General features: G+C 51.9%; 1 protein-coding gene across 1 annotated transcript; it reads right to left on the reverse strand.

The window, feature by feature from the left end:
- Positions 1-7,868: 7,868 nt before the first annotated feature.
- Positions 7,869-9,033, reverse strand: LOC310890521 (olfactory receptor 14C36-like; the record flags this gene model as incomplete). Its single annotated transcript, XM_083852851.1, has 1 exon — positions 7,869-9,033. The coding sequence occupies exon 1, from the start codon at positions 8,820-8,822 to the stop codon at positions 7,869-7,871; it is 954 nt and encodes a 317-aa protein (XP_083708977.1). The 5' UTR covers positions 8,823-9,033.
- Positions 9,034-23,493: the final 14,460 nt, after the last annotated feature.

Below are 23,493 nucleotides of genomic sequence, written 5' to 3' on the forward strand. Positions count from 1 at the left end.
TGAGCTCATAATACCACACCTAGAAAACACCCCCTTTTTGGCCCAGAATCTGCCCAGGTAGAAGTGATGTGGTTGTGATCCTTCCAGCCCATGGCACAGCTCCTGGGCTCCCAGCCTCTCTGACACACAGGAGCCAGTGCCGTGCCAGTTCTGGGAGGTGCTAGGGCAGGAGGGACCTTGCAGTCAAATCACTCACCAGGCTCCTTGGCTGGGGCTGCTGCGTGCCCTGGGGCTGCAGAGCTCTCCTCTGCCTGCTCTCAGAAGACTGAGCCCTTGAGCTGTGGTCAGTCCACCTTGGAGGAGATCCCCCCTTAGTAGGGAAGTGCTGCAGCGCAGGCCGGCTGTGCCACTGCCGTGCCCACTGCCTGTCCCTGCCTGCAGTCCCAGCACAGCCCCACAGCAGCACTGGCACCAAGCTACAGGAGCAGCCGGGCCTGACGCCACCAGCAGGGCTCAGCACGAGAGGGGGGAGTGGCAAGAGAGCAGCTCGGCATGCCCCAAGCTCTGGTGCTCCCTGGCCGTGCTGCTGGGATGGGACTCTTTTCCTCTGCAGCCCTGCACATGGCACTGCCCCTGCAGAGCCAGAGCAGCTCTCAGAGGAAGGACGTCACACAAGGAAGGCAGTGCAGGCTCCTTTCTTTTATTGCAATTCACAGAGGGCCTGGCTCCTGATATACAGAATCTCTGAGCTATACTCGAAAGGTACATCCTGTAGAAGAAATGACATGAATCATATTCATCTGTTGTTGGGATAAAAACTGGCTGGATAGCCAGGCCCAAAGAGTTGTGGTGAATGGAGCTAAATCAAGTTGGAGGCCGGTTACTAGTGAAGTCCCCCAGGGCTCAGTACTGGGGCCAGTCCTCTTTAATATCTTTATCGATGATCTGGATGAGGGGATTGAGTGCACCCTCAGGAAGTTTGCAGATGACACCAAGTTAGGTGTATGTGTCCATCTGCTCGAGGGTAGGAAGGCTCTGCAGGAGGATCTGGATAGGCTGGACTGATGGGCTGAGGTCAACTGTACGAAGTTCAACAAGGCCAAGTGCCGGGTCCTGCACCTGGGGCGAAACAATCCTAAGCAGAGCTACAGGCTGGGAGATGAGTGGTTGGAAAGCTGCCTGGCAGAGAAGGACCTGGGAGTACGGGTTGATAGTCAGCTGAATATGAGCCAGCGGTGTGCTCAGGTGTCCAAGAAGGTCAACAGCATCCGGGCTTGTATAAGAAGCAGCGTGGCCAGCAGGTCTAGGGAAGTGATTGTCCCCCTGTACTCGGCTCCGGTGAGGCCGCACCTCGAGTACTGTGTTCAGCTTTGGGCCCCTCGCTACAAGAAGGACATGGAGGTGCTCGAGAGAGTCCAGAGAAGGGCAACGAAGCTGGTGCGGGGTCTAGAGAACAAGTCTTATGAGGAGCGGCTGAGGGAGCTGGGCTTGTTTAGCCTGGAGAAGAGGAGGCTCAGGATAGACCTCATCGCTCTCTATAGGTACCTTAAAGGAGGCTGTAGCGAGGTAGGGGTTGGTCTGTTCTCCCACGTGCCTGGTGACAGGACGAGGGGGAATGGGCTAAAGTTGCGCCAGGGGAGGTTTAGATTGGATGTTAGGAAGAACTTCTTTACTGAAAGGGTTGTTAGGCATTGGAAAGGGCTGCCCAGGGAGGTGGTGGAGTCACCATCCCTGGAGGTCTTTAAAAGACGTTTAGATGTTGAACTTAGTGATATGGTTTAGTGGAGGACTTGTTAGTGTTAGGACAGAGGTTGGACTAGATGATCTTGGAGGTCTCTTCCAACCTAGATGATTCTGTGATTCTGTGATATCATTTTAATGGGCAACTTTAGCCGTATTAAACCAAAGAAAGTCCTGTAATGAAAACATTCATAAATAAACAAACACACACAAATATAATTACATATATAATGTTAGTAGTTCTTGTAATCATTGACATTATTAGTCATCTGTAGAGGTAGAATGGACATTCATTGCTTCTGAAACTCATCTAGTCATCAATTTCCACAGCGTATGCTTGAGCTCCTGGTTCCTCATGTTGTAGATGAGGGGGTTCAGTGCTGGAGGCACCACCGAGTACAGAACTGCTAGCACCAGGTCCAGGGACAGGGAAGAGATGGAGGGGGGCTTCAGGTAGGCAACCATAGCAGTCCAGAGAAAGAGGGAGACCACGGCCAGGTGAGGGAGGCACGTGGAAAAGGCTTTGTGCCGACCCTGCTCAGAGGGGATCTTCAGCACTGCCCTGAGGATCTGCACATAGGACAGCACAATGAAAACAAAACAACCAAATCCTAAAGAAACACTAAACACAAGTGCCCCAACTTCCCTAAGGTAGGCATCTGAGCAGGAGAGCTTGAGGATCTGGGGGATTTCACAGAAGTAGCCCTTCAGTAGCCCGATTCTTGGGCACATGAGCAACCAGGTTCTCTACCCAGGCAGCAATATCTTGCCACAGTGCAGCAGCCCAGATGGGTTTGCCCCTGCGCTGCCAGTTGTTCTCCTTCCATTCCTGTAACCACCCCCACAGGGCATTTGCTACCATCCATGAATCAGTATAGAGATAGAGAACTGGCCACTTTTCTCGTTCAGCAATATCTAAAGCCAGCTGAATGGCTTTCACTTCTGCCAACTGACTCGATTCACCTTCTCCCTCAGCAGCTTCTGCAACTCGTCGTGTAGGACTCCATACAGCAGCTTGCCATCTCCGATGCTTTCCCACAATACGACAGGACCCATCAGTGAACAGGGCATATTTCTTCTCATTTTCCGGTAGCTTGTTGTACAGTGGGGCTTCTTCAGCACGGACCACCTCCTCCTCTGATGATATCCCAAAGTATTTGCCTTCTGGCCAGTCCATAATCACCTCCAAGATTCCTGGGCGACTGGGGTTTCCTATTTGAGCCCGCTGAGTAATCAGTGCAACCCACTTGCTCCATGTAGCATCAGTTGCATGATGTGTAGAGGGGACCCTTCCTTTGAACATCCAGCCTAGTACCGGCAGTTGGGGTGCCAGGAGGAGCTGCGCTTCAGTACCGACCACTTCCGAAGCAGATCGAACTCCTTCATATGCTGCCAATATCTCCTTTTCAGTTGGAGTATAGCGGGCTTCAGATCCTCTGTATCCCTGACTCCAAAACCCCAGGGGTCGACCTCGAGTTTCCCCAGGTTCTTTCTGCCAGAGGCTCCAGGTGGGACCATTCTCCCCGGCTGCGGTGTAGAGCACATTCTTTACATCTGGTCCTGTTTGGACTGGCCCGAGGGCTACTGCATGAACTATTTCCTGCTTAATTTGTTCAAAGGCTTGTCGTTGCTCAGGGCCCCATTCAAAAGCATTCTTCTTACGGGTTACTTGGTAGAGCGGGTTTACAATCAGACTGTAATTTGGAATGTGCATTCTCCAAAACCCCACGACACCTAGGAAAGTTTGTGTTTCTTTTTTGCTAGTTGGTGGAGACATAGCTGTTATTTTGTTGATCACATCCATTGGGATTTGACGACGTCCATCTTGCCATTTTATTCCTAAAAACTGGATCTCTCGTGCAGGTCCTTAAACTTTATTCTGTTTTATGGCAAAACCGGCCTTCAGAAGGATTTGGACTATTTTCTTCCCTTTCTCGAAAACTTCTTCTGCAGTGTCACCCCACACAATGATGTCATCGATGTACTGCAGGTGTTCAGGAGCTTCCCCCTGCTCCAGCGCAGACTGGATCAGTCCATGGCAAATGGTAGGGCTGTGTTTCCACCCCTGGGGCAGCCGATTCCAAGTATATTGGACTCCCCTCCAAGTGAAAGCAAACTGTGGCCTGCACTGTGCTGCTAGAGGGATGGAGAAAAATGCATTAGCGATATCAGTTGTGGCATACCACTTGGCTGCCTTTGATTCCAGTTCATACTGGAGTTCTAGCATGTCCGGCACTGCAGCACTCAGTGGTGGCGTGACTTCGTTCAGGCCACGATAGTCCACTGTTAGTCTCCACTCACCATTAGACTTTCGCACTGGCCATATGGGACTATTAAAAGGTGAATGAGTCTTGCTGATCACTCCTTGGCTCTCCAGTTGACGAACTAGCTTATGGATGGGACTCAGGGAGTCTCGGTTGGTGCGATATTGCCGCCGGTGCACAGTTGTGGTAGCGATCGGCACTTGCTGTTCTTCAACCCTCAGCAACCCCACAACACAAGGGTCCTCTGAGAGACCAGGCAAGGTAGACAACTGTTTAATGTCCTCTGTCTCCAAAGCAGCTATGCCAAAAGCCCAGCGGAACCCTTTTGGGTCCTTGAAATATCCTCTTCTAAGATAGTCTATGCCAAGGATGCACGGAGCATCTGGGCCAGTCACAATACGGTGCTTTTGCCACTCATTCCCGGTTAGACTCACTTCAGCCTCCAATACAGTTAACTGCTAGGATCCCCCCGTCACACCATAAATACAGATGGGCTCTGGCCCTTTATAGCTTGATGGCATTAGAGTACATTGTGCACCGGTGTCTACTAAAGCCTTATACTTCTGTGCATCTGACGTGCCAGGCCATCGAATCCACACAGTCCAATAAACTCGATTGTCCCTTTCCTCCCCCTGGCTGGAGGCAGGGCCCCTCTAGTCCTGGTCAGAATCTTCATTTCTGTGTTTAAAGGACTGCCTGCTGGAAGTTGGAGCAGCAAACTTTTCAGAGAACTCCTTTTTCCCAATTGTTTTCTTTTGCAATTCACGTACCCGTGCCGCTAGGGTCGCAGTAGATTTTCCATCCCATTTTCTCATGGCCTCTCCATGGTCACGTAGGTAAAACCACAGGGTGGCGCGGTGTGTGTGCCCACCATATTGTCTTCCTTGCACAGATGAATGTTTACCCCTAATAGCTGAGACACTGGTTTGTACAGGTGGGGAGGAAAATAAACTCTCTTCAAGTTGGTGGATCTTTCAGAAAGTTTCTCCAAAGTATTCTCTTTTAGCTGGTGGACACTGGCTCGTTCAGGTGGAGGGGAAGATAATCTTTCTTCAAGTTGGTGGATCTTTTCAGAAAGTTTCTCCAAAGCATTCTCTTTTAGCTGGTGGACACTGGTTCGTTCAGGTGAAGGGGAAGGTAAATTTTCTTTAAGTTGGTGGACCTCTTCAGAGAGTTTCTCCACAGCCGAAACACAGGCCTGTAGGGAAGAGGAGAGATTTCCTTCGTACTGCCAGAGTATTTTAGTCACTTCATTCACTGGGGGATTCTCCTCCTCTTTCCAGGTTAGTATTGCCAATGAGCTGGCATATGATGATGGTGCACTCCGTACAAACTTCCGCCACATGGGTGGTGTACATCGGACTGCATCTGGATCTGCGGATGTTTGTGCGTCATCTAGGTCCTTATAAATTACTTCCCGTACGGCCAATTCCTTCAGGTACTGAATTCCCTTCTCCATGGTGGTCCATTTGCTTGGTAAACATACAAGTTCTTCCTTGAAGGGATACCTTTCCTGCACAGCTGACAGGAGACGCCTCCAGAGGCTGCGAGATTGTGCTCCATCTCCAATTGCTTTGTCAATGCATGCGTCCCTAGCAAGGGATCCCAGCCGCCTGGCTTCCTTGCCCTCTAATTCCACATAATTGGCTCCGGTGTCCCAGCACCGGAGCAGCCAGGTGACAAGCTGCTCACCTATACAGCGACCAAAATCTTTTCGCACATCTCGTAGCTCACGCTGGTATAGAGTCCGGGTAGTTACTGTTGATTTTTCGACATCCTCATCCTCATCTTCAGTCTCCTGCACCTTTGATGGCCCAGCCTCGTCTTCACTATGCCCAGACTTCGCAGAAGACTGTCTGCGTTGTAAACGACCTGAGCCTCTATACCATTTTTTCACCTTGTCTACAGGGGCAACTTGCACTGCTACAGCTCGTTTCTCTGACCCAGCCACAGGGTCTGCCACAGGGGTTGGAATACCCTCTGCGGGGTCAACTTGCACTGCTACAGCTCGTTCCTCTGACCCAGACACAGGAGTGGGAGCAGCTGTGGGAGCTGGAGCAGGAGCGGCTGCAGGAGCTGGAGCGGCTGCAGGTGCTGGAGCTGCAGCGGCTGCAGGAGCTCGAACGGCTGCAGGAGCTGGAGCAGCTACAGGAGCTGGAGTGGCTGCAGGAGCTGGAGCGGCTGCAGGGGCTCGAGTGGCTGCAGGGGCTGGAACTGGAGTGGCTGCAGGAGCTGGAACTGGAGCGGCTGCAGGAGCTGGAGCGGCTGCAGGAGCTGGAGCTGCAGCAGCTGCAGGAACTGGAACTGGAGCGGCTGCAGGAGCGGGAGTGGCTGCAGGAGCGGGAGCTAGGTTGCTAGTAGCATCAATTGCAGCTCGATAGGCACAAGCCAGACCCCAGCACGCTACAGTGATTTGTGTCACTTTGGAACTGCCAGAGTCATGACACCTTTTTTTCAAGCATTCTGCCAGCTTTTTAGGATTTTGCAGTTGTTCAGGGGTGAATGTCCAAAACACTGGAGGTGACCACTGCTCTAGAAACCTGCCCATATCCTCCCACACTCCCTGCCACTCGCAACTATCCCGCCTCAAGACAGATCTCCGGATGAGATTCCTAAGTAGTTGTTTAACCCTCAACAAAACCTGAAGCGCATTCAGGAGACATAACAACAAGAGCAGGCTGGTCTGAGTATCCCAAGGATATTCAACATCTCGGAGAACCACCGTAACTAGCTCGGGGGATAAGAGGGTGGTGGTGAAGGAGAAAGGGAGAGTGAACAGGGAGGGAAACATGTCTTCCCCTGTCCCCTTCACAGATTGGCTCCCTAACGAAAACAGGCAGTAGGTGTAATTGCTAATAGTTTCCGAGATATGGGTTCCAAAGTATAGAGTCGACGTCAGTGCTGAGTACAAATACCAGGTTAAAGTCGTGACCAGATATTTCATCATTTCATAAGCCATTGTTACACCGCACAGTACCATAACAATCTTAAACCAGGGCCTGGAAAGGATAAACAGTGCAACAGGGAGCACATACAGAAAGTAACGCGCTATAAAACTCAATTTGGAAAACAGGCACAGCAGACTGGAGATTAAGGCAATCAACATCGTGACTAGCAACTATTAAGCAGGTCCAATACTTATACCAATTTTAGTTTAACACACTCTGGTCAAATTTGTCGATATCTCAACCCTTCGAGCCCCACGTTGGGCACCAAAAGGGCTGTTGTGGTTTAACCCGGCTGGCAGCTAAACACCACACAGCCGTTCGCTCACCCTCCTCCCTCCCTCTCTGGGATGGGGGAGAGAAACGGGAAAATGAAGCCGGTGAGTTGAGATAAAGACAGTTTATTAAGACAGGAAAATAATAATAACAATAATAATAATAATAATAATAATAATAATAATAATAATAGAATTAATAATAATAATGTGTAAAAAAGAAGTGATGCACAATGCAATTGCTCACCACCCGCTGACCAATGCCCAGCCTATCCCCGAGCAACCGGCCCCCCACCCCGGCCAGCCACCCCTATATATTGTTTAGCATGACGTCAGACGGTATGGAATACCCCTTTGGCCAGTTTGGGTCAGCTGTCCTGGGTCTGTCCCCTTCCAGCTCCTGCTGTACCCCCAGCCTGCTCGCTGGCAGGACAGAGCGAGAAGCTGAAAAGTCCTTGGCCTGGTGTAAACACTGCTCTGCAACAATTAAAACATCAGCATGTTATCAGCGCTCTTCTCATCCTAATCCAAAACATAGCACCCTACCAGCTACTATGAGGAAAAATTAACTCTGTCGTAACTGGAACCAGGGCAATTGCCTATATGTACACTGGAAGCCTACTTCTATAAGTAGTTTAGATAATACTGTCAATGTAAGTAAACTAATTAACAGGCAAAAGGCCAAGAATACTATTAAATCAAAATCAAAGATATTGAAGACATTCTTGATACTTAAGAAGCACATAGAGAAACAGTTTCCTCACTGCACAATTGAGCTCCTTGTTTCTCATGCTGTAAATGAGGGGGTTCACTGCTGGAGGAATCACTGAGTACAGAAATGACACCACCAGGTCCAGGGATGGGGAAGAAATGGAGGGGGGCTTCAGGTAGGCAACTGTGGCAGTGATGACCATCAGGGAGACCACGGCCAGGTGAGGGAGGCACATGGAAAAGGCTTTGTGCCGGCCCTGCTCATAGGGCATCCTCAGCACTGCCCTGAAGATCTGCACATAGGACAGCACAATGAAAACAAAACAACCAAAGACTAAACAGAAGCTGACAGCAGTAAGCCCAACTTCCCTGAGGTAGACGTCTGAGCAGGAGAGCTTGAGGATCTGGGGGATTTCACAGAAGAACTGGTCCACAGCATTGCCTTGGCAGAGGGGCAGGGAAAATGTAGTGGCCGTGTGCAGGACAGCATTGAGAAAGCCACTGCCCCAGGCAGCTGCTGCCATCTGGGCACAAGCTCTGCTGCCCACGAGGCTCCCGTAGTGCAGGGGCTTGCAGATGGCAGCGTAGCGGTCGTACGACATGACGGTGAGAAGGGAAAACTCTGCTCCGACCATGAAAACAAAAAAGAAGACCTGTGCGGCACACCCTTGATAGGAGATGGCCCCGGAGTCCCAGAGGGCATTGGCCATGGCTTTGGGGAGAGTGGTGGAGATGCAGCCCAGGTCGAGGAGGGCGAGGTTGAGGAGGAAGAAGTACATGGGGGTGTGGAGGCGGTGGTTGCAGGCTACGGCGGTGAGGATGAGGCCGTTTCCCAGGAGGGCAGCCAGGTAGATGCCCAGGAAGAGCCCGAAGTGCAGGAGCTGCAGCTCCCGCGTGTTTGCGAATGCCAGCAGGAGGAACTCGCTCACAGAGCTCCTGTTGGGCATTTGCTGCCTTTCATCAGGGACACTGCCAAAGAAAAAGAAAATATCAAAGAAAAGATATGGAGTATTACGGAAAATTGCTCTGAGCTATAGTAATTTGATTCTTCAATGAAGCCTGCACACTTTCTTTCTAGGGGACCTTTTTGTCTCTCCCTGTCTGGAGCCCTGCTCTGTGCTTGTTGAGTGTCCTGTACACAGCAGATGCCTCTGCCCAGCAGCTCCGAATGGGCCACCTCTGCTCCCGAGCAGTGGTACACAGAGGTACCAACAAAGCCATGTGCTTGGAGGAGAGTTCCATGGAAGGGGGTCCCTCTGTTGTGTGAGGGGTGTTTGGCTGTGTGACTCCATGTCAGTGTTCTCTATTCCCTACCCTGAGAGAGGAAATCAGCTCACAGACCACTGGTATCTGGCCGGAGAGAGCAGGGAGTATCTCCTCCTGCCTCACCCTCCGTGCACAGCACTCCCTGTCAGAATCAGGCACCAGCAGCTGCCACGCTGGGCAAGGGAGAGAAGCAGGCATGGGCAGGCAGGGCGTACCCAACGCGGTGCCGAGGCTGCGGTGTCGGTGAGGTAGAGCCTGTCCTCACACCCCTGTGCCATCTGCCCGGCACAGCCAGCAGAGGGAAAAGAGCTCTGGAGTGCAAGAAACGTTTGGACTGTGCTCCTGGTCATATGGTAAGAATTTTGGGGTAAGTTTAATTGTCTCGGTTCAATGCAATAGGAAGTTCCATCATCTGTGCAATCCCTACAACTCTGTTAACACAGAGCCTGCCCAAGGATTAGAGCAGGAAAATGCAGGCAGAGACTGCAGAAAGTGCCTTCTCTTTGCAGGCAGCCCCTGCCTTCCCCTTCCTCTGCACAAGGCTACCCTGCAGCACCTTCTCCTCGGCAGCGTACAAGCCACGAGAGACATCCTGGCATCTCCTAGCCAGGCAGAGACGTCCCGGACCCAGGAGCCCCTTCCAGGAACCTCCCCCGCACTGTCCTGCAGCCAGAGACGTACCTTGTCAGGGGCTGTGAAGATTCCTCCTGCAGGCAGCTCTCAGAATCCTCTTACTGCCAACTGCCTCCAAGCCCTCTCTCCTTCTCTCCTCTCCCCGTGCCAGCTGCGGTCAGAGCCCCCAGCCCTGCTGCGCTGTGCACAGGAGCTGCTCCTGGGCACAGCTGTCTCTCTGCACCACGGCCCTCTTGCCACGAGCTCTCTCTGTCCCAGAAGCCCGGCCCAGCTCAGCACCACACGCCCAGCCCAAGGCATTGGAATCCCCCCTCTGGGGGCTTTGGTGAGGAGCCCACGAACCTCAGGCACTGAGAGACAATTGCAGACATCTCTCAACAAGTCCAAGTCAGAGGCAAGTTTCCTGCAGTGTCCCCCTGAGGGCCAGCCCTGACACAGCCTCCCTTGGAGCTCGTTAGAGCAGAGCATTGGAGGCAGTGAGGACAAGGAGACAAAGGCAATGTGAAGGTGACCCTGATGTGTAGGAAAACTGGATGTGTTTCACCAAAGAAAAGGACCAGGCCTTTTCACCTGGAACCCTGGAAGGGAGATATGTTCATGTCATACCTTGCTCAGGGCTCTTCGTGGGGCAGTGGGAGATGGGGATGTGCATGGCCAAGTGCAGGAGAATGGTACGAGCCCTGCCTGGTTCATGGGTGGGGGCGAGGAGGCAATGAGGCCCTGGTGCTTTACCGATAAGCTGTCTCCTCGTAGGCCTCAGTGGCAGAGACAACAGCCTGAGGCATGGACACAAAACCCTGGGTCCTGTTGGGACTCTCAGCCTTGGCAGAATCCTTGATCCTCTCCATACCAGGCTGTCCTAGGGACTCCCACACCTGCACATCTTTGCCTGCTGTCTGTGGACCCTTATCTGTGTGGTGTCTCACAGGATCTGAGCTGAGTCTGATAACTCACATCTTCTTGGTGGCCATGCTTGTCGTAAGGCAGCTCTGTAGGAAGCTGGCCTGGTTCCTGGGGAGCAGCACCACTGCTCGTATGGCATCCCTCATGGGGGATGTTCATGAGTCTATGGAGCTAGATGGGATCCCCCTCTTGGTACTGAGGGAGCTGGCAGAAGTGCTCACCAAGCCGCTTTCCATCATTTATCAGCAGTCCTGGCTATCAGGGGTGTTCCCAGTCAACTGGTGACAAGGAAATATGATGCCCACCTACAAAATGGCTGGAAGGAGGATCTGGGGAACTACAGGCCTGTCAGTCTGACCAGTGACGGGGAAGTTCATGGAGCACATTATCTTGAGTACCATCATGCAACACTTAGAAGACAACCAGGTGATCAGGGGCAGTCAGGAGGGCTTTATCAAAGTCAGGTCCTACTTGACAAATCTAAACTCCTTCTATGAGAAAGTGATGCACTCAGTGGATGACGTAATGGCCGTGGATGTGGTTTATCTAGACCTCCGTAAGGATTCTGAAACTGTTTCCTACAGCGTTCACCCAGAGGAACTGGCTGCTCGAGGCTTGGACGGGTATCTGCTTCCTTGGATTAAAAAGTGTCTGAGTGGCTGGGCCCAAAGAGTTGTGGTACATGGAGCTAAATGGAGTTGGAGGCCGTTCTGTAGTGGTGACCCCCAGGGCTCAGTTCTGGGGCCAGTTCCCTTGAATATTTTCATCAATGATCTGGACAAGGGGATTAAGTGCACCCTCAGTAAGTTTGCAGACAACACCAAGTTAGAAGTGAGTGTTGGTCTGCTCGACGGTAGGTGGGCTCTGCAGGGGGTCCTAGATAGGCTGGACTCATGGGCCAAGGTCAAATCTATGAAAGTTCAACAAGGCCAAGTGCTGGATCCTGCACTTGGGGCACAACAACCCCCTGCAATGCTGGGGAATGGCGGGTGGAATGCTGCCCATGGGAAAGGGACTTGGGGATATTGGTGGAGAGTCGGCTGAATAGGAGCCAGCAGGGTGCTCAGGTGGCCAAGCAGGCCAACAGCATCCGGGCTTGTACCAGGAATGGTGTGGTCAGCAGGAGTAGGGAAGTGATTGTGCCTCTCTACTCAACCCTGGTGAGGCCACACGTCAGGTATTGTGTTTAGCTGTGGGGCTCTCAGCATAAGAAGGACACAGATCTATTCGAATGAATCCAGAGGAGGGCCACGAGGATGATCAAGGGGCTGGAGCACCTCTCCTCTGAAGACAGGCTGTGGGATTTGGTGCTGTTCAGACTAGAGAAAAGAAGGCTCTGGGGAGACCTTATGGCGGCCTTCTACTACCTAAAGGGGGCTGTAGGAAAGCTGGGGAGGGACTCTTCATCAACTAGCGTAGTGATAGGACTAGGGGAAATGGTTTTCAATTGAAAGAGGGTAGGTTTAGATTAGATATTAGGCAGAAGTTCTTTACTCAGAGGGTGGTGAGGCACTGGAACAGGCTGCCCAGAGATGTCGTGGATCCCCCCTCACTGGAAGTTTTGAAGGCCAGCTTGGATGGGGCTTTCAGCAACCTGGTCTAGTGGAAGGTGTCTCTGCCCACGGCAGAGGGGTTGGAATTTTAGGATCTTTAAGGTCCTTTCCTACCCAAACTACTCTGTGATTCGCTGATTCTGTACATCCAAAACACAGCACCACACCAGCTCCTAGGAAGAAAAATTCAGTCTATCCCAGCTAAAATTCAGACTATATCTACCCCTTACTCCATACCATTGTTCCTATGTCCTACTCACGTCTGACACTTTCTAAATAGCTACCACCACTTTTCCTCTCTTTTGATATACACACAGAGATACCTTGCCCTTAGGCTATTTGTGTCCTGGTTTTGGTTAGGATTGAGTTAATTTTCATCCTAGTATCATAGAATCGTAGAATGGCTTGGGTGGGAAAGGACCTTACAGATCATCTAACTGAACTCCCCCCAGATTCCACCCACTAGATCAGGTTGGCCAAGGCCTCATCCAGCCTGGCCTTGAACACCTCCAGGGATGGGGCATCCACAACTTCTCTGGGAAACCTGTTCCAGTACCTCACTACCATTACAGAGAAGATTTTCCTCCTAATGTCTAGTCTAAATCTCCCCTCTTTTAGTTTAAGACAATTCCCACATCCTCCTGTCATTATCTACCCGAGTAAAGAGTCCTTCTCCATTTTTTTAGAAGACCCCTTTAAGGATTGAAAAGCTGCAAGGAGGTCTCCCTGGAGCCTTCTCTTCTCCAGGCTGAACAAACCTAACTCCTTCAGCCTGTCTTCACAGGCGAGGTGCTCAAGCCCTCTGATCATCTTTGGAGCCCTCCTCTAGATTTGCTGTAGGAGGTCCACATCCTTCTTGTGCTGGTGGCCCCAAACCTGGACACAGTACTCCAGGTGAGGCCTCACAAGGGCAGAGCAGAGGGGGACAATTACCTGCCTCCAGCTGCTGGCCACCCCTCTCTTGATGCAGCCCAGGATGCAGTTGGCCTTCTGGGCTGTATGTGTACACTGCTGGCTCATGTTGAGCATTTCATCCAGCAGAACCCCCAAGTCCTTCTCTGCAGGGCTGCTCTCAATGAGTTCTTCTCCCAGCCTATCCCCATGCCTGGGATTTCCCCGGCCCAGGTGGAAATGAATGATTTCAGGGAAATGAAAGACTTGGAAAGCCTGACTGGCAGTGAAGACTGACGAGAAGACGTTGCTGAGTCCCTCTGCCTTCTCCGTGGCTGTCATTACCAGTTCACCCTTCTCATCCATCAGAGGGGGTACACTCTCCTTGGCCTTTCTTTTCTGATCAATATATCTGTAGAATCTCTTCCTGTTATTCATTGCTTCACTTGATAAGCTCAGTTCCATGAACAGAAAGCATGCATGATACTGAAGCATGCGTGAAGGCTTGGGGAAAGTAACCCTGGGTCCAGAGAAGCCATTGGGGAAATAAAATTTATACGTAGGAAGCGTAATTTTGTGGAGGTACAGAGCTGATGGGCACATTGTGCAGGATGCTCCTAAAGACCTTGTGTCCTTTTCCCTCCTGACTACAATGCCACTTCTGTCTCAAGACTAGAGTAGCCAACAGAGGTGAGACAGATACTCTGGGATCAAGAATGTCATCCGAAAGCTGATCCCATTAAGATATGGGGAGGTCAGGAGCAGCGTGGACAAGAGAGATGTGAGATTTTGGGGTGGGAAGAAGAGCTTGGTCAGAATAAAATTATAATTTTGTACAGGTAAGAGGGTTCATGTAATGTTGATGCTGCAGTAACACTGACTTAAAACTGTAACGTATGGCCCTTACCTCACTTGAAACAGGAATTTTAATCCTTAAACCTAAATGCTACTCTAACACTCTGACAGGAATCCATTTTCTCTCTTGTTCACCCTGATCCCTTCCCTTAACACCAGCACTGAAATGCTCTATTTAACCCTAGACATCTTGGCAGACCTAAACACCCCTAAACCACAGAGCTTGTCCATACCTTAACCACAGACCTGACACCACAAGCAGAACACCAAACACTCCCACTAAAACTTTGCTTAATCTCTAACCCCGAAAGTGAAAAACAGGTACCGAGGGCCTAGAGAGGTCAGCTCTGCCTCAGGATCTCCTGCCCCAGCAGGACGAATGTGACTGGGGCAGTGACTGGGAGGTCACTTCTGTCTCTGCAGCTGATAGGGCAGCAGCAGGAACGTGTCACGCAAAGGGACTGTGAGGTCCCTTGTGTCTGGAGGTGGCGGGTCAGCCTTGGCTTCTCCCTGGGATGTGCACTTTGGGGCTGACATCTGCCAGTGGCCCTGCTAGGCCAGCAGAAGGCCCCTGCTTGGCATGCTGCCTGTGGGATCCCCTCTGCCTCCATCCCCAGGAGGACCCAGACAGAAAGAAGGCCCGCAGAGGGCTTGTCCTGTCCCTTCTGCTTGAGGCCAGGACTGGACAGCAGGAGGCACAAGGCTTGGCTGTATCTAGACAAGAAGCTGCAAGGCCAGCAGCAGGCCCAGGCCTTGGAAGATGCTGCTGAGGTGACTTCTGGCTGCTTGGCTGACAGGCCGCAAGGAGCCTGATGGGTTGGGATGCCTGCTTCAGGAGTGGTTTCCACCCTGATGGAGCTTTCCTAGGGGTAGGAAAGAGCAGGAGAGGAAAAACTGCCACAAAGTGCACCATGGAACAGCGGCACTGGCCAGGAGGAAGAAGAAATGTCCAGGGGAACAACTGGTCTTGCTGCTAGAGCCTGAGGCAAAGAAGGCATTAAGTGCCTCTGCCTTTCCTCATCTCTTTTCACCAGGTTTCCACCCACATCCATTAAAAGATGATGATTCTCCTTAATCCTACCTTATTGAAATATTTATATAAACAATTTATATTTTTATTTATTTTTGTCTTTGACAAGAATCTGTCCCTCAGATAGCCTGGTGTGGAGAGGACAGAGGCCTCTGACAAGGCTTAGAGTCCCAACAGGAACCAGGGCTTTGTGTCCATGGCTCTGGCTGATGTCTCTGCCACTGAGGCCTAGGAGGAGACAGCTTATCGGTAAAGCACCAGGGCCTCATTGCCTCCTCGCCCCCACCCATGAACCAGGCAGGGCTCGTACCATTCTCCTGCACTTGGCCATGCACATCCCCATCTCCCACTGCCCCAGGAAGAGCCCTGACAACTGTGTGAAGGGAAAGAATCTCCCTTCCCAGGGGCTTGGGATCAAGGCCTGGTCCTTGTGCTTGGTGAAACACATCCAGATTTCCTACACATCAGTGCCAACTTCACACTGCCTTTGTCTCCTTGTCCTCAGTGCCTCCAATGCTCCGATCTAACGAGCTCCAAGGGAGGCTGTGTCAGGGCTGGCCCTCAGGGGGACACTGCAGGAAACTTGCCTCTGACTTGGACTTGTTGAGAGATGGCTTCAATTGTCTCTCAGTGCCTGAGGTTCGTGGGCTCCCCAGCAAAGCCCCCCGAGGGGGGATTCCAATGCCTTGGGCTGGGCGTCTGGTGCTGAGCTGGGCTGGGCTCCTGGGACAGAGAGAGCTCATGGCAAGAGGGCCGTGGTGCAGAGAGACAGCTGTGCCCAGGAGCAGCTCCTGTGCACAGCGCAGCAGGGCTGGGGGCTCTGACCGCAGCTGGCATGGGGAGAGGAGAGAAGGAGAGAGGGCTTGGAGGCAGTTGGCAGTGGGAGGATGCTGAGAGCTGCCTGCAGGAGAAATCTGCACAGCCCTTGACAAGGTACGTCTCTGGCTGCAGGGCCATGCAGGTGGGGTTGCCAGAGGGGTCTTCTACAGCTGGCACATCCGATGCCTGACAGCATCTGTCGGGATGGGTCTGTCTCTTTCTCCAGCAAAGTGTAGAAGAAGCTGTAGAGAATGGCATTTATAAGAGGAAATTTCGAAGGGAAGACAGAGGCTTGGTTTATCTAAAGGGAAGAGATTTTTTGGAGTCTGTGCTTTCAGATTCCTGCAGTGGAGGGGAATCTGAGTGAATCCGAGTACACAGCTTGTGGGATGGGTCTGTGAGCATGGACAGGGAGGAGACATGGGGACACAGAAGCGGCTCCCAGCAGGGACACGGGCAGGCAGCAGGGACATGGGCAGGCGGTGAGAGGGAGCTGATGCCAGAAATGCTGTGTGAGGGAGGGCTCAGGCACCTCCCTGCCATCCCCTGCAGGGCAGGCGCCTTCCCTGGGACACCCCCTGCTCTCCTCTGCCACCAGCACAGCCTCTGCCCTCAAGCCCCCCCTGTCCCCAGCAGGAGCTGCCTCCTCTGCAGGCAGAGCTGCAGCACAGGAGGGTGTGCTGAGTGTCCGTCTGTCCCTCCCTGGCCTTGCCTCCCCTGCCAGCAGCACGCTGCCATTCCTCCTGGCTTCTCCACCTGGCCATGCTGCTGCTGCTCTTGTTCCCAGGCTGCCTGGGAATGGGGGTTTCACCTGCCCATGGAGCAAGCCCTCGGGGTGCTTGGGGGAAGGGGAGTATGGGGACAGGTTGAGGGATCTGGAGATGGGCACTTTGAGCCCTGATTCAGCAGTGTCCTGGTTCTTTTCAGGTGAACATGTAGTTATCCTGCAGCTCATAGACATGCCAGCAGAAGAGACCAGCCTTTTTTTGACAGACTGGCTGCCCCTCGGAAGGGCAGTCTGCACTAAAGGGATCGTCCCTTGTATCTGACGATCGACAAGGTTTCACTTGGAGTGCAGAAGGACTGAAAATATTAAAGAAACAGCAATTCTCACAGCCCTGCTATGCAGTTGGGTGAATTTGGAACAGCAATGTGGATAATCACTTGATATCAGGAGTGAATTTAATCAGGGATGACCACATGTTCCCCTTTCCTTATTGTTATAGGTGAGGACTGATTACTACATTGACCACAGCAAAGTTCCCTTATTCCAGGGACAGCCTCAGTCAGTGTCAGTTAAAACTCATGAAAGGGACCTGACCGATGTCTGCTTGAGAGGACGAAACAGAATTAGTTATTATCAGGTAATTCTGTACTATCTTACTGTGCTTTAGCTCCTTGGGCAGGACCCCATGCCCAGAAGCAGGAAATGGCCAACATCAGCTCTGTGAGTGAGTTCCTCCTGCTGGCATTCGCAGACACGCGGGAGCTGCAGCTCCTGCACTTCGGGCTCTTCCTGGGCATCTACCTGGCTGCCCTCCTGGGCAACGGCCTCATCCTCACCGCCGTAGCCTGCGACCACCGCCTCCACACCCCCATGGACTTCTTCCTCCTCAACCTCGCCCTCCTTGACCTGGGATCCATCTCCACCACTCTCCCCAAAGCCATGGCCAATTCCCTCTGGGATACCAGGGCCATCTCCTATCAGGAGTGTGCTGCACAGGTCTTTTTCTTTGCCTTCTTGATTACAGCAGAATTCTATGTTCTCACCATCACAGCCTACGACCGCTACGTTGCCATCTGCAAGCCCCTGCACTACGGGAGCCTCGTGGGCAGCAGAGCTTGTGCCCATATGGCAGCAGCTGCCTGGGGCAGTGGCTTTCTCAATGCTGTCCTGCTCACGGCCACTACCTTTTCCCTGCCCCTCTGCCAAGGCAATGCTGTGGACCAGTTCTTCTGTGAAATCCCCCAGATCCTCAAGCTCTCCTGCTCACGTTCAGAATACCTAAAGGAAGTTAATCTTCTGGTGGTTAGTGCATGTTTAGCATTTGGCTGTTTTGTTTTCATTGTGCTGTCCTATGTGCAGATCTTCAGGGCCATGCTGAGGATGCCCTCTGAGCAGGGCTGGCACAAAGCCTTCTCCACGTGCCTCCCTCACCTGGCTCTGGTCTCCCTCTTTCTCTGCACTGTCATCGTTGCCTACCTGAAGCCCCCCTCCATCTCTTCCCCATCCCTGGACCTGGTGTTTTCATTTTTGTACTCAGTGGTGCCTCCAGCAGTGAACTCCCTCATCTACAGCATGAGGAACCAGGACCTCAAGGAGGCAGTGAGGAAACTCTTTGGACACATGCTTTTGTGAACCATTAATGTTCACTTGAGTTCCAGGTTTATTTCAGTAACAGGAAAATATTTTTTATTATTTGCCTTTATGAATATTTTCTCCAAGTTGTGGTTTTCGTTTAAATAATGTTACTCTTAACATGCTGCCCGTTATATTTCCTAACTTACTTTAACCGAATAGTCTCATGTACTAATAAAACTGGGCTTCACATGTAGATAAATACAGTAAAGAAGCCAGGAGAAATTCATTGTTATCAGCTGCCGTCTCTTCCCGTCTCCTGTGCAGCTGGGGGAGCAGCCCCAGCACACAGGAAGGGCTCAGGGCCCAGAGCCCAGCTGCCACAGGGAGGAGCAGCCCCGCTGGCCCTGGCGGCTGCCCCTCACTGCCCGCTGGGCTCTGCCTCTCTGCTGCCTTCGGGTCGGGGCTGCTGCTTCCCTGGAGCCATGGCCATGGCCAGCAGCAGGACGTGGCCTTTTCACCGCTGCTCTCTTCTGGCTTCCACATTGTGCTTCTTGTATTTGGATAAGCCCTGAGATCTCATGTATGTTGGTGACAGTCCTGTCATCTCTACACTGGCATCTCTTCAATATCTCTGCACGCCTCTTGCAAACCTGGTTTCAGGAATACACCCAAGGAGCTGCTTCCTGAACAGACCTCTTGCTTTTCTGGGCCTCACAATGGATCAGAACCCCAGCTTCATCAGTGAAGGACCAAGGGCTGCACTGGGAGCTGCCTTCTTGCTTGCCTATGGCCCAGCAAACAACAACTGGCCCTTGAATTATCTGCTTGGGACTCTCCCAGTGGTGCTGGGTCTGATGGCAAATGGCATCCTGGAGAGGAATCTGGAGGTGCTCTGTGCCTGGGCCAGGCCTCTTGTGCTGGCCTGGGGAGCGGGGCTGGCCGTGCGGGGCACAGGCACTCTGTGCTGGGGATGTCCCAGGCAGGAGAGCAGGGCTCCTGCAGCTTCACTGCCCTCCATCTCCTGAGCCGTGGCTGGCCCCAGCGCGGGGGCTGCTGGGGAGGCCCAGAGCCGCCTTTGTGCCAGCAGCTGCGGTGCCTTGCGAGGGGCTGGGGCTGTGCTGGCCGTGCCCAGAGCCCTGCAGCAGGCTGCGGTGGGCACTGGCCTGGGGCCAGCCCAGGCTGGGCTGCTGGGCTGGGGAGAGGTCCGGGAGGTGGGGAGATGTGGGCAGGGGCTGGGCTGGGCTGGCCATGCCCGGCAGAGGGCAGCAGCAGCGTCAGGGAGCGGTGGCAGCATGCAGGGGAGGGCTCCCAGCAGGGCTTGGTGCTGCAGAGCCAGGGCTGGGGAAGGGAGCCCAGAGCTGCAGGGGCAGGGGACACGAGGCCGCTCGGGGCCCTTGCTGGCCTGGGCAGAGCAGGAAGGGGGCCCAGGGCATTCGTCCCCTCACCGCAGACTGCCACGACCTGCACGGCGCTCACACCGCGTGCAGGGCCAGGCTCTGCCCCGTGGTGCTCAGGGAGAGGGCAAAGCCTCTCTGAAAAAGCGGCTGAAAGTGAAAAAGGTCCCTCTGCTGCCCCGTGGTGTGACATGGCCAGGGTGGGACACGTTACTTTTATTTGATGTAGTTCCTGTGTAATTTGCATTGGTGATGGCACAAAAAGACAGCTCCGTCACCAGTGATGTACATCCTTCTTCATGTTAGGACACAACTCAATGTCCTTCACTCTGCTTTATCTCACAGTTGAACTGGATTAGGTCTCCTTGATTACTCTGAGGCACAGTGCAGTGCTTTTTGCCTTTTGACACTCCAGCACAATATGTGTGACTTTCCCTTACTCTGCGCATTGACCTGATGGGTCATTTCACATTTTTCACTTTCATATCCCTAGTTGGAAGGGGATGATTCCCCAGAGTGGGGCAAGCTGATGGCTTCTGGCTCAGCCATTTGAAGTGTGCTATACTTGAGTTTTTCAGCCTGAGTTTGCTAAAGATGACCCAGGAAGCTTAATGGGTTTTCATGTATCTCGTAGGATTAAGGGAGAGTATCATGGATTTCCAATGGCCATTTCAAATCTAGGCCAATCCCAGGAACCCACTGAACTAGGGTGTTGTCTTTGAAGGGGTTTCCTGTGCTGGGCTGGGCTGCAGTTACAGGGACAAAGACCACTGCTGGCAGTGGAGGTGCCCAGGGAACTCCACCTGGCTCCACCTGATTTTCCCAAGGGGCTCCGGTCTCCTGCAGGTCTTTTCTGACATCTGCTGGTCCAGGGAAGTGCCAAAAACACAACGGGGCATCAGGAGGTTTTCCCTGGTTATGCTTATGGTCACACAGCAAAGCTCTGCCTCAATGCCCAGAAATTTTTGTAGTACTTAACTAATAAAACAACTACTCATCAGCTCAAATGATTCATTCCCTTCCATAAAAAGTCTCACGTGAAAATGGAATTTCTATCATGAAGAAATGCTAATTTCCATGATCTCTATTCAGCACTCGAGAAGAAATACTGGTGTTCACCTGTACTTGCATTGTCGTCGCTTTGTCTATCATGATGTGCTCCCTCATTTTACAGGTACAAAACCTGACTTGATTACACAGACCCTGCTGAATGTCCCCTTTCCAGCTGCCTGTCTGGACCTATGCACTTCCCATGGTTCTCCTGCTTTGCCCTCCCCTTACTCTTGGATCATTCAGACCGCTCTCACCAACCCAGTTGCTGCTTTGAGTTTCAGTGAGTTCCAGCTCGCCCATCTCTCAGCAGTATGTCTAATGGTTTCCTTAGCAAGAAACTCATCGTTTCTCATTGGATTAGTAAGATGTGGATTAATATTAACAATATTATTGTAAATTTCCTGTTATCAGTGTAAAATATATCATGTACAGTCATCCTTTTGGGAAGGTAAACATCACTGAAGGCAACAAAATGAGGAACTTGAACATTGACTTTTTTTTGTTTGAAAATTGCAGCATTGTTTCCTATTCATTCTTTTTACATAGGAAAAACCCTGCTTTTCCTACCCTAGGCAGGGCTCCAAAGGAGAAACCCTAGACCAATATCTATAGGACAATGATGCTCTAAACTGAAATGCAAAAAAATTCAGCCTTTAAAATGAGGAAAGATTTCTATTAGATGCTCTTTGAAATCTTCCTCCTTAACTACACCATGAAAGCTCTCCAATTAGCTGAACAAGTCTTGAAGACGTGAAGAAAACTGTGGGAGAGATATGGTTGCTTAGGAGATTCTCTGTTTTAATGAGTTCCATGGTGTATTTTGGTGCTCAGTCTATGAAGCCCAGATACTTGAAACCAGGACAAATTCTATACCTAAAGGTCACAACTTGCCTGAGATTAACTTCAGTTAAACTAGAAAAGGGAGATAGTTCCTTACTAAGTGTCCTGGTTCCAGTTAGGACAGAGTTAATTTTCCCTCATAGTAGCTGGTAGGGTGCTATGTTTTGGATTAGGATGAGAAGAGCGCTGATAACATGCTGATGTTTTAATTGTTGCAGAGCAGTGTTTACACCAGGCCAAGGACTTTCCGGCTTCTCGCTCTGTCCTGCCAGCGAGCAGGCTGGGGGTGCAGCAGGAGCTGGGAGGGGACAGACCCAGGACAGCTGACCCAAACTGCCCACAGGGGTATTCCATTCCATCTGACGTCATGCTAAACAATATATAGGGGTGGCTGGCCGGGGTGGGGGACCGGCTGCTCGGGGATAGGCTGGGCATCGGTCAGCGGGTGGTGGGCAATTGCATTGTGCATCACTTGTTTCTTACACATTCTTATTAGTAATACTATTATCATTATCACTATTATTATTATTGTTATTATTATTTTCCTGTCTTAATAAACTGTCTTTATCTCAACTCACCGGCTTCACTTTCCCGTTTCTCTCCCCCATCCCAGAGAGGGAGGGGGGAGGGTGAGCGAACGGCTGTGTGGTGTTTAGCTGCCAGCCGGGTTAAACCACAACAGTTCCATGTTGCATTTTGGTGCTCAGTCTATGAAGCTCAGGTACTGAGAGGAGAATGATGTAACCGCTTGAGAAGTTAAAGTGAGAAGGAAAAGTTGAAGTGACTTGGAGTATTAATGGGCCCCTCTGAGGGCTGTTACTAACAAAGCCTCCCCAGGGACTTGTTAGGGCAGCTAATTGGAGGCCATGATTCCAGACAGGCAAAGCGCTGTGCAGAGAAAATTCTTGGTTGGTTTTGGTGAAGCAGAAGGGCCAAGGCCTGACCGCAGCCACTGGCAGGGGAGATCCTGCACCCCCCCGTCTGGCTCAGGGTTCTTGTTCGGGTCTGTATGATGTGGTGGGCAGTGTGATGCCATGAGAAGAACGTCCTTGCGGCCTGTCAGCTAAGCAGACAGAAGTCACCTCACCAGCATCTCCCAAGGCCTGGGCCTGCTGCTGGCCTTGCAGCTTCTTGGCTAGACACAGCCAAGCCTTGGGCCTCCTGCTGTCCAGTCCTGGCCTCAAGCAGAAGGGACAGGACAAGCCCTCTGCAGGCCTTCTTTGTGTCTGGGTCCTCCTGGGGATGGAGGCAGAGGGGATCCCACAGGCAGCATGCCAAGCAGGGGCCTTCTGCTGGCCTAGCAGGGCCACTGGCAGATGTCAGCCCCAAAGTGCCCATCCCAGGGAGAAGCCAAGGCTGACCTGCCACCTCCAGACACAAGGCACCTCACAGTCCCTTTGCGTGACACGTTCCTGCTGCTGCCCTATCAGCTGCAGAGACAGAAGTGACCTCCCAGTCACTGCCCCAGTCCCATTCCTCCTGCTGGGGCAGGAGATCCTGAGGCAGAGCTGAGCTCAGCAGAGCATTCCCACCCATGTCCTCCTTGTGGCCCACAAGCTGATCAGATCCACGGCCCCTCACATCCACCTCTGAATGCCATGTGACTGCACAACCTCACTCTTTCTGCCCTGCCCCAAGGGGCCAAGCACCTTACGTTAAGGGTTAAAAAGTGTCTGAAGGTGGGGAGGTTAATACACAGGAACAAGTGCTTTCTCTGTTTGGTGTTCAGGTTTTGATTAAGGACCTGGGCTCACTTTTCTGGGTTACAATTTAATCAAATATTTCATGGGCAGGTTTGGTTTTCTGCTTACGGTGTCAAGGTCTGTGGTTAGGGTATGACCAAGCTTTGTGATTTAGGGTTTTGTTTAGGTCTGCCAAGAAGTCTAGGGTTAAATAAAGCATTTAAATCTAGTGTTAAGGGGAGGGATCAAGGTAAGGAAAAGTGTAAGGGTAAGGGAAAGTATTTTGGCTTCAAGGGTTTCTTTGAGGTCAAGCATTAGAGTAGTAGATCGCTGTTATGGTGTGGAGTAGCATTTAGGTTTGCGAATTAAGTTTACTGGTTGAAGCCGGTGAAGGGCT

The sequence above is a fragment of the Anser anser genome, assembly GCF_964211835.1.
Source record: "Anser anser genome assembly, contig: HAP1_SCAFFOLD_32, whole genome shotgun sequence".
NCBI classification, from domain to species: Eukaryota; Metazoa; Chordata; class Aves; order Anseriformes; family Anatidae; genus Anser; species Anser anser.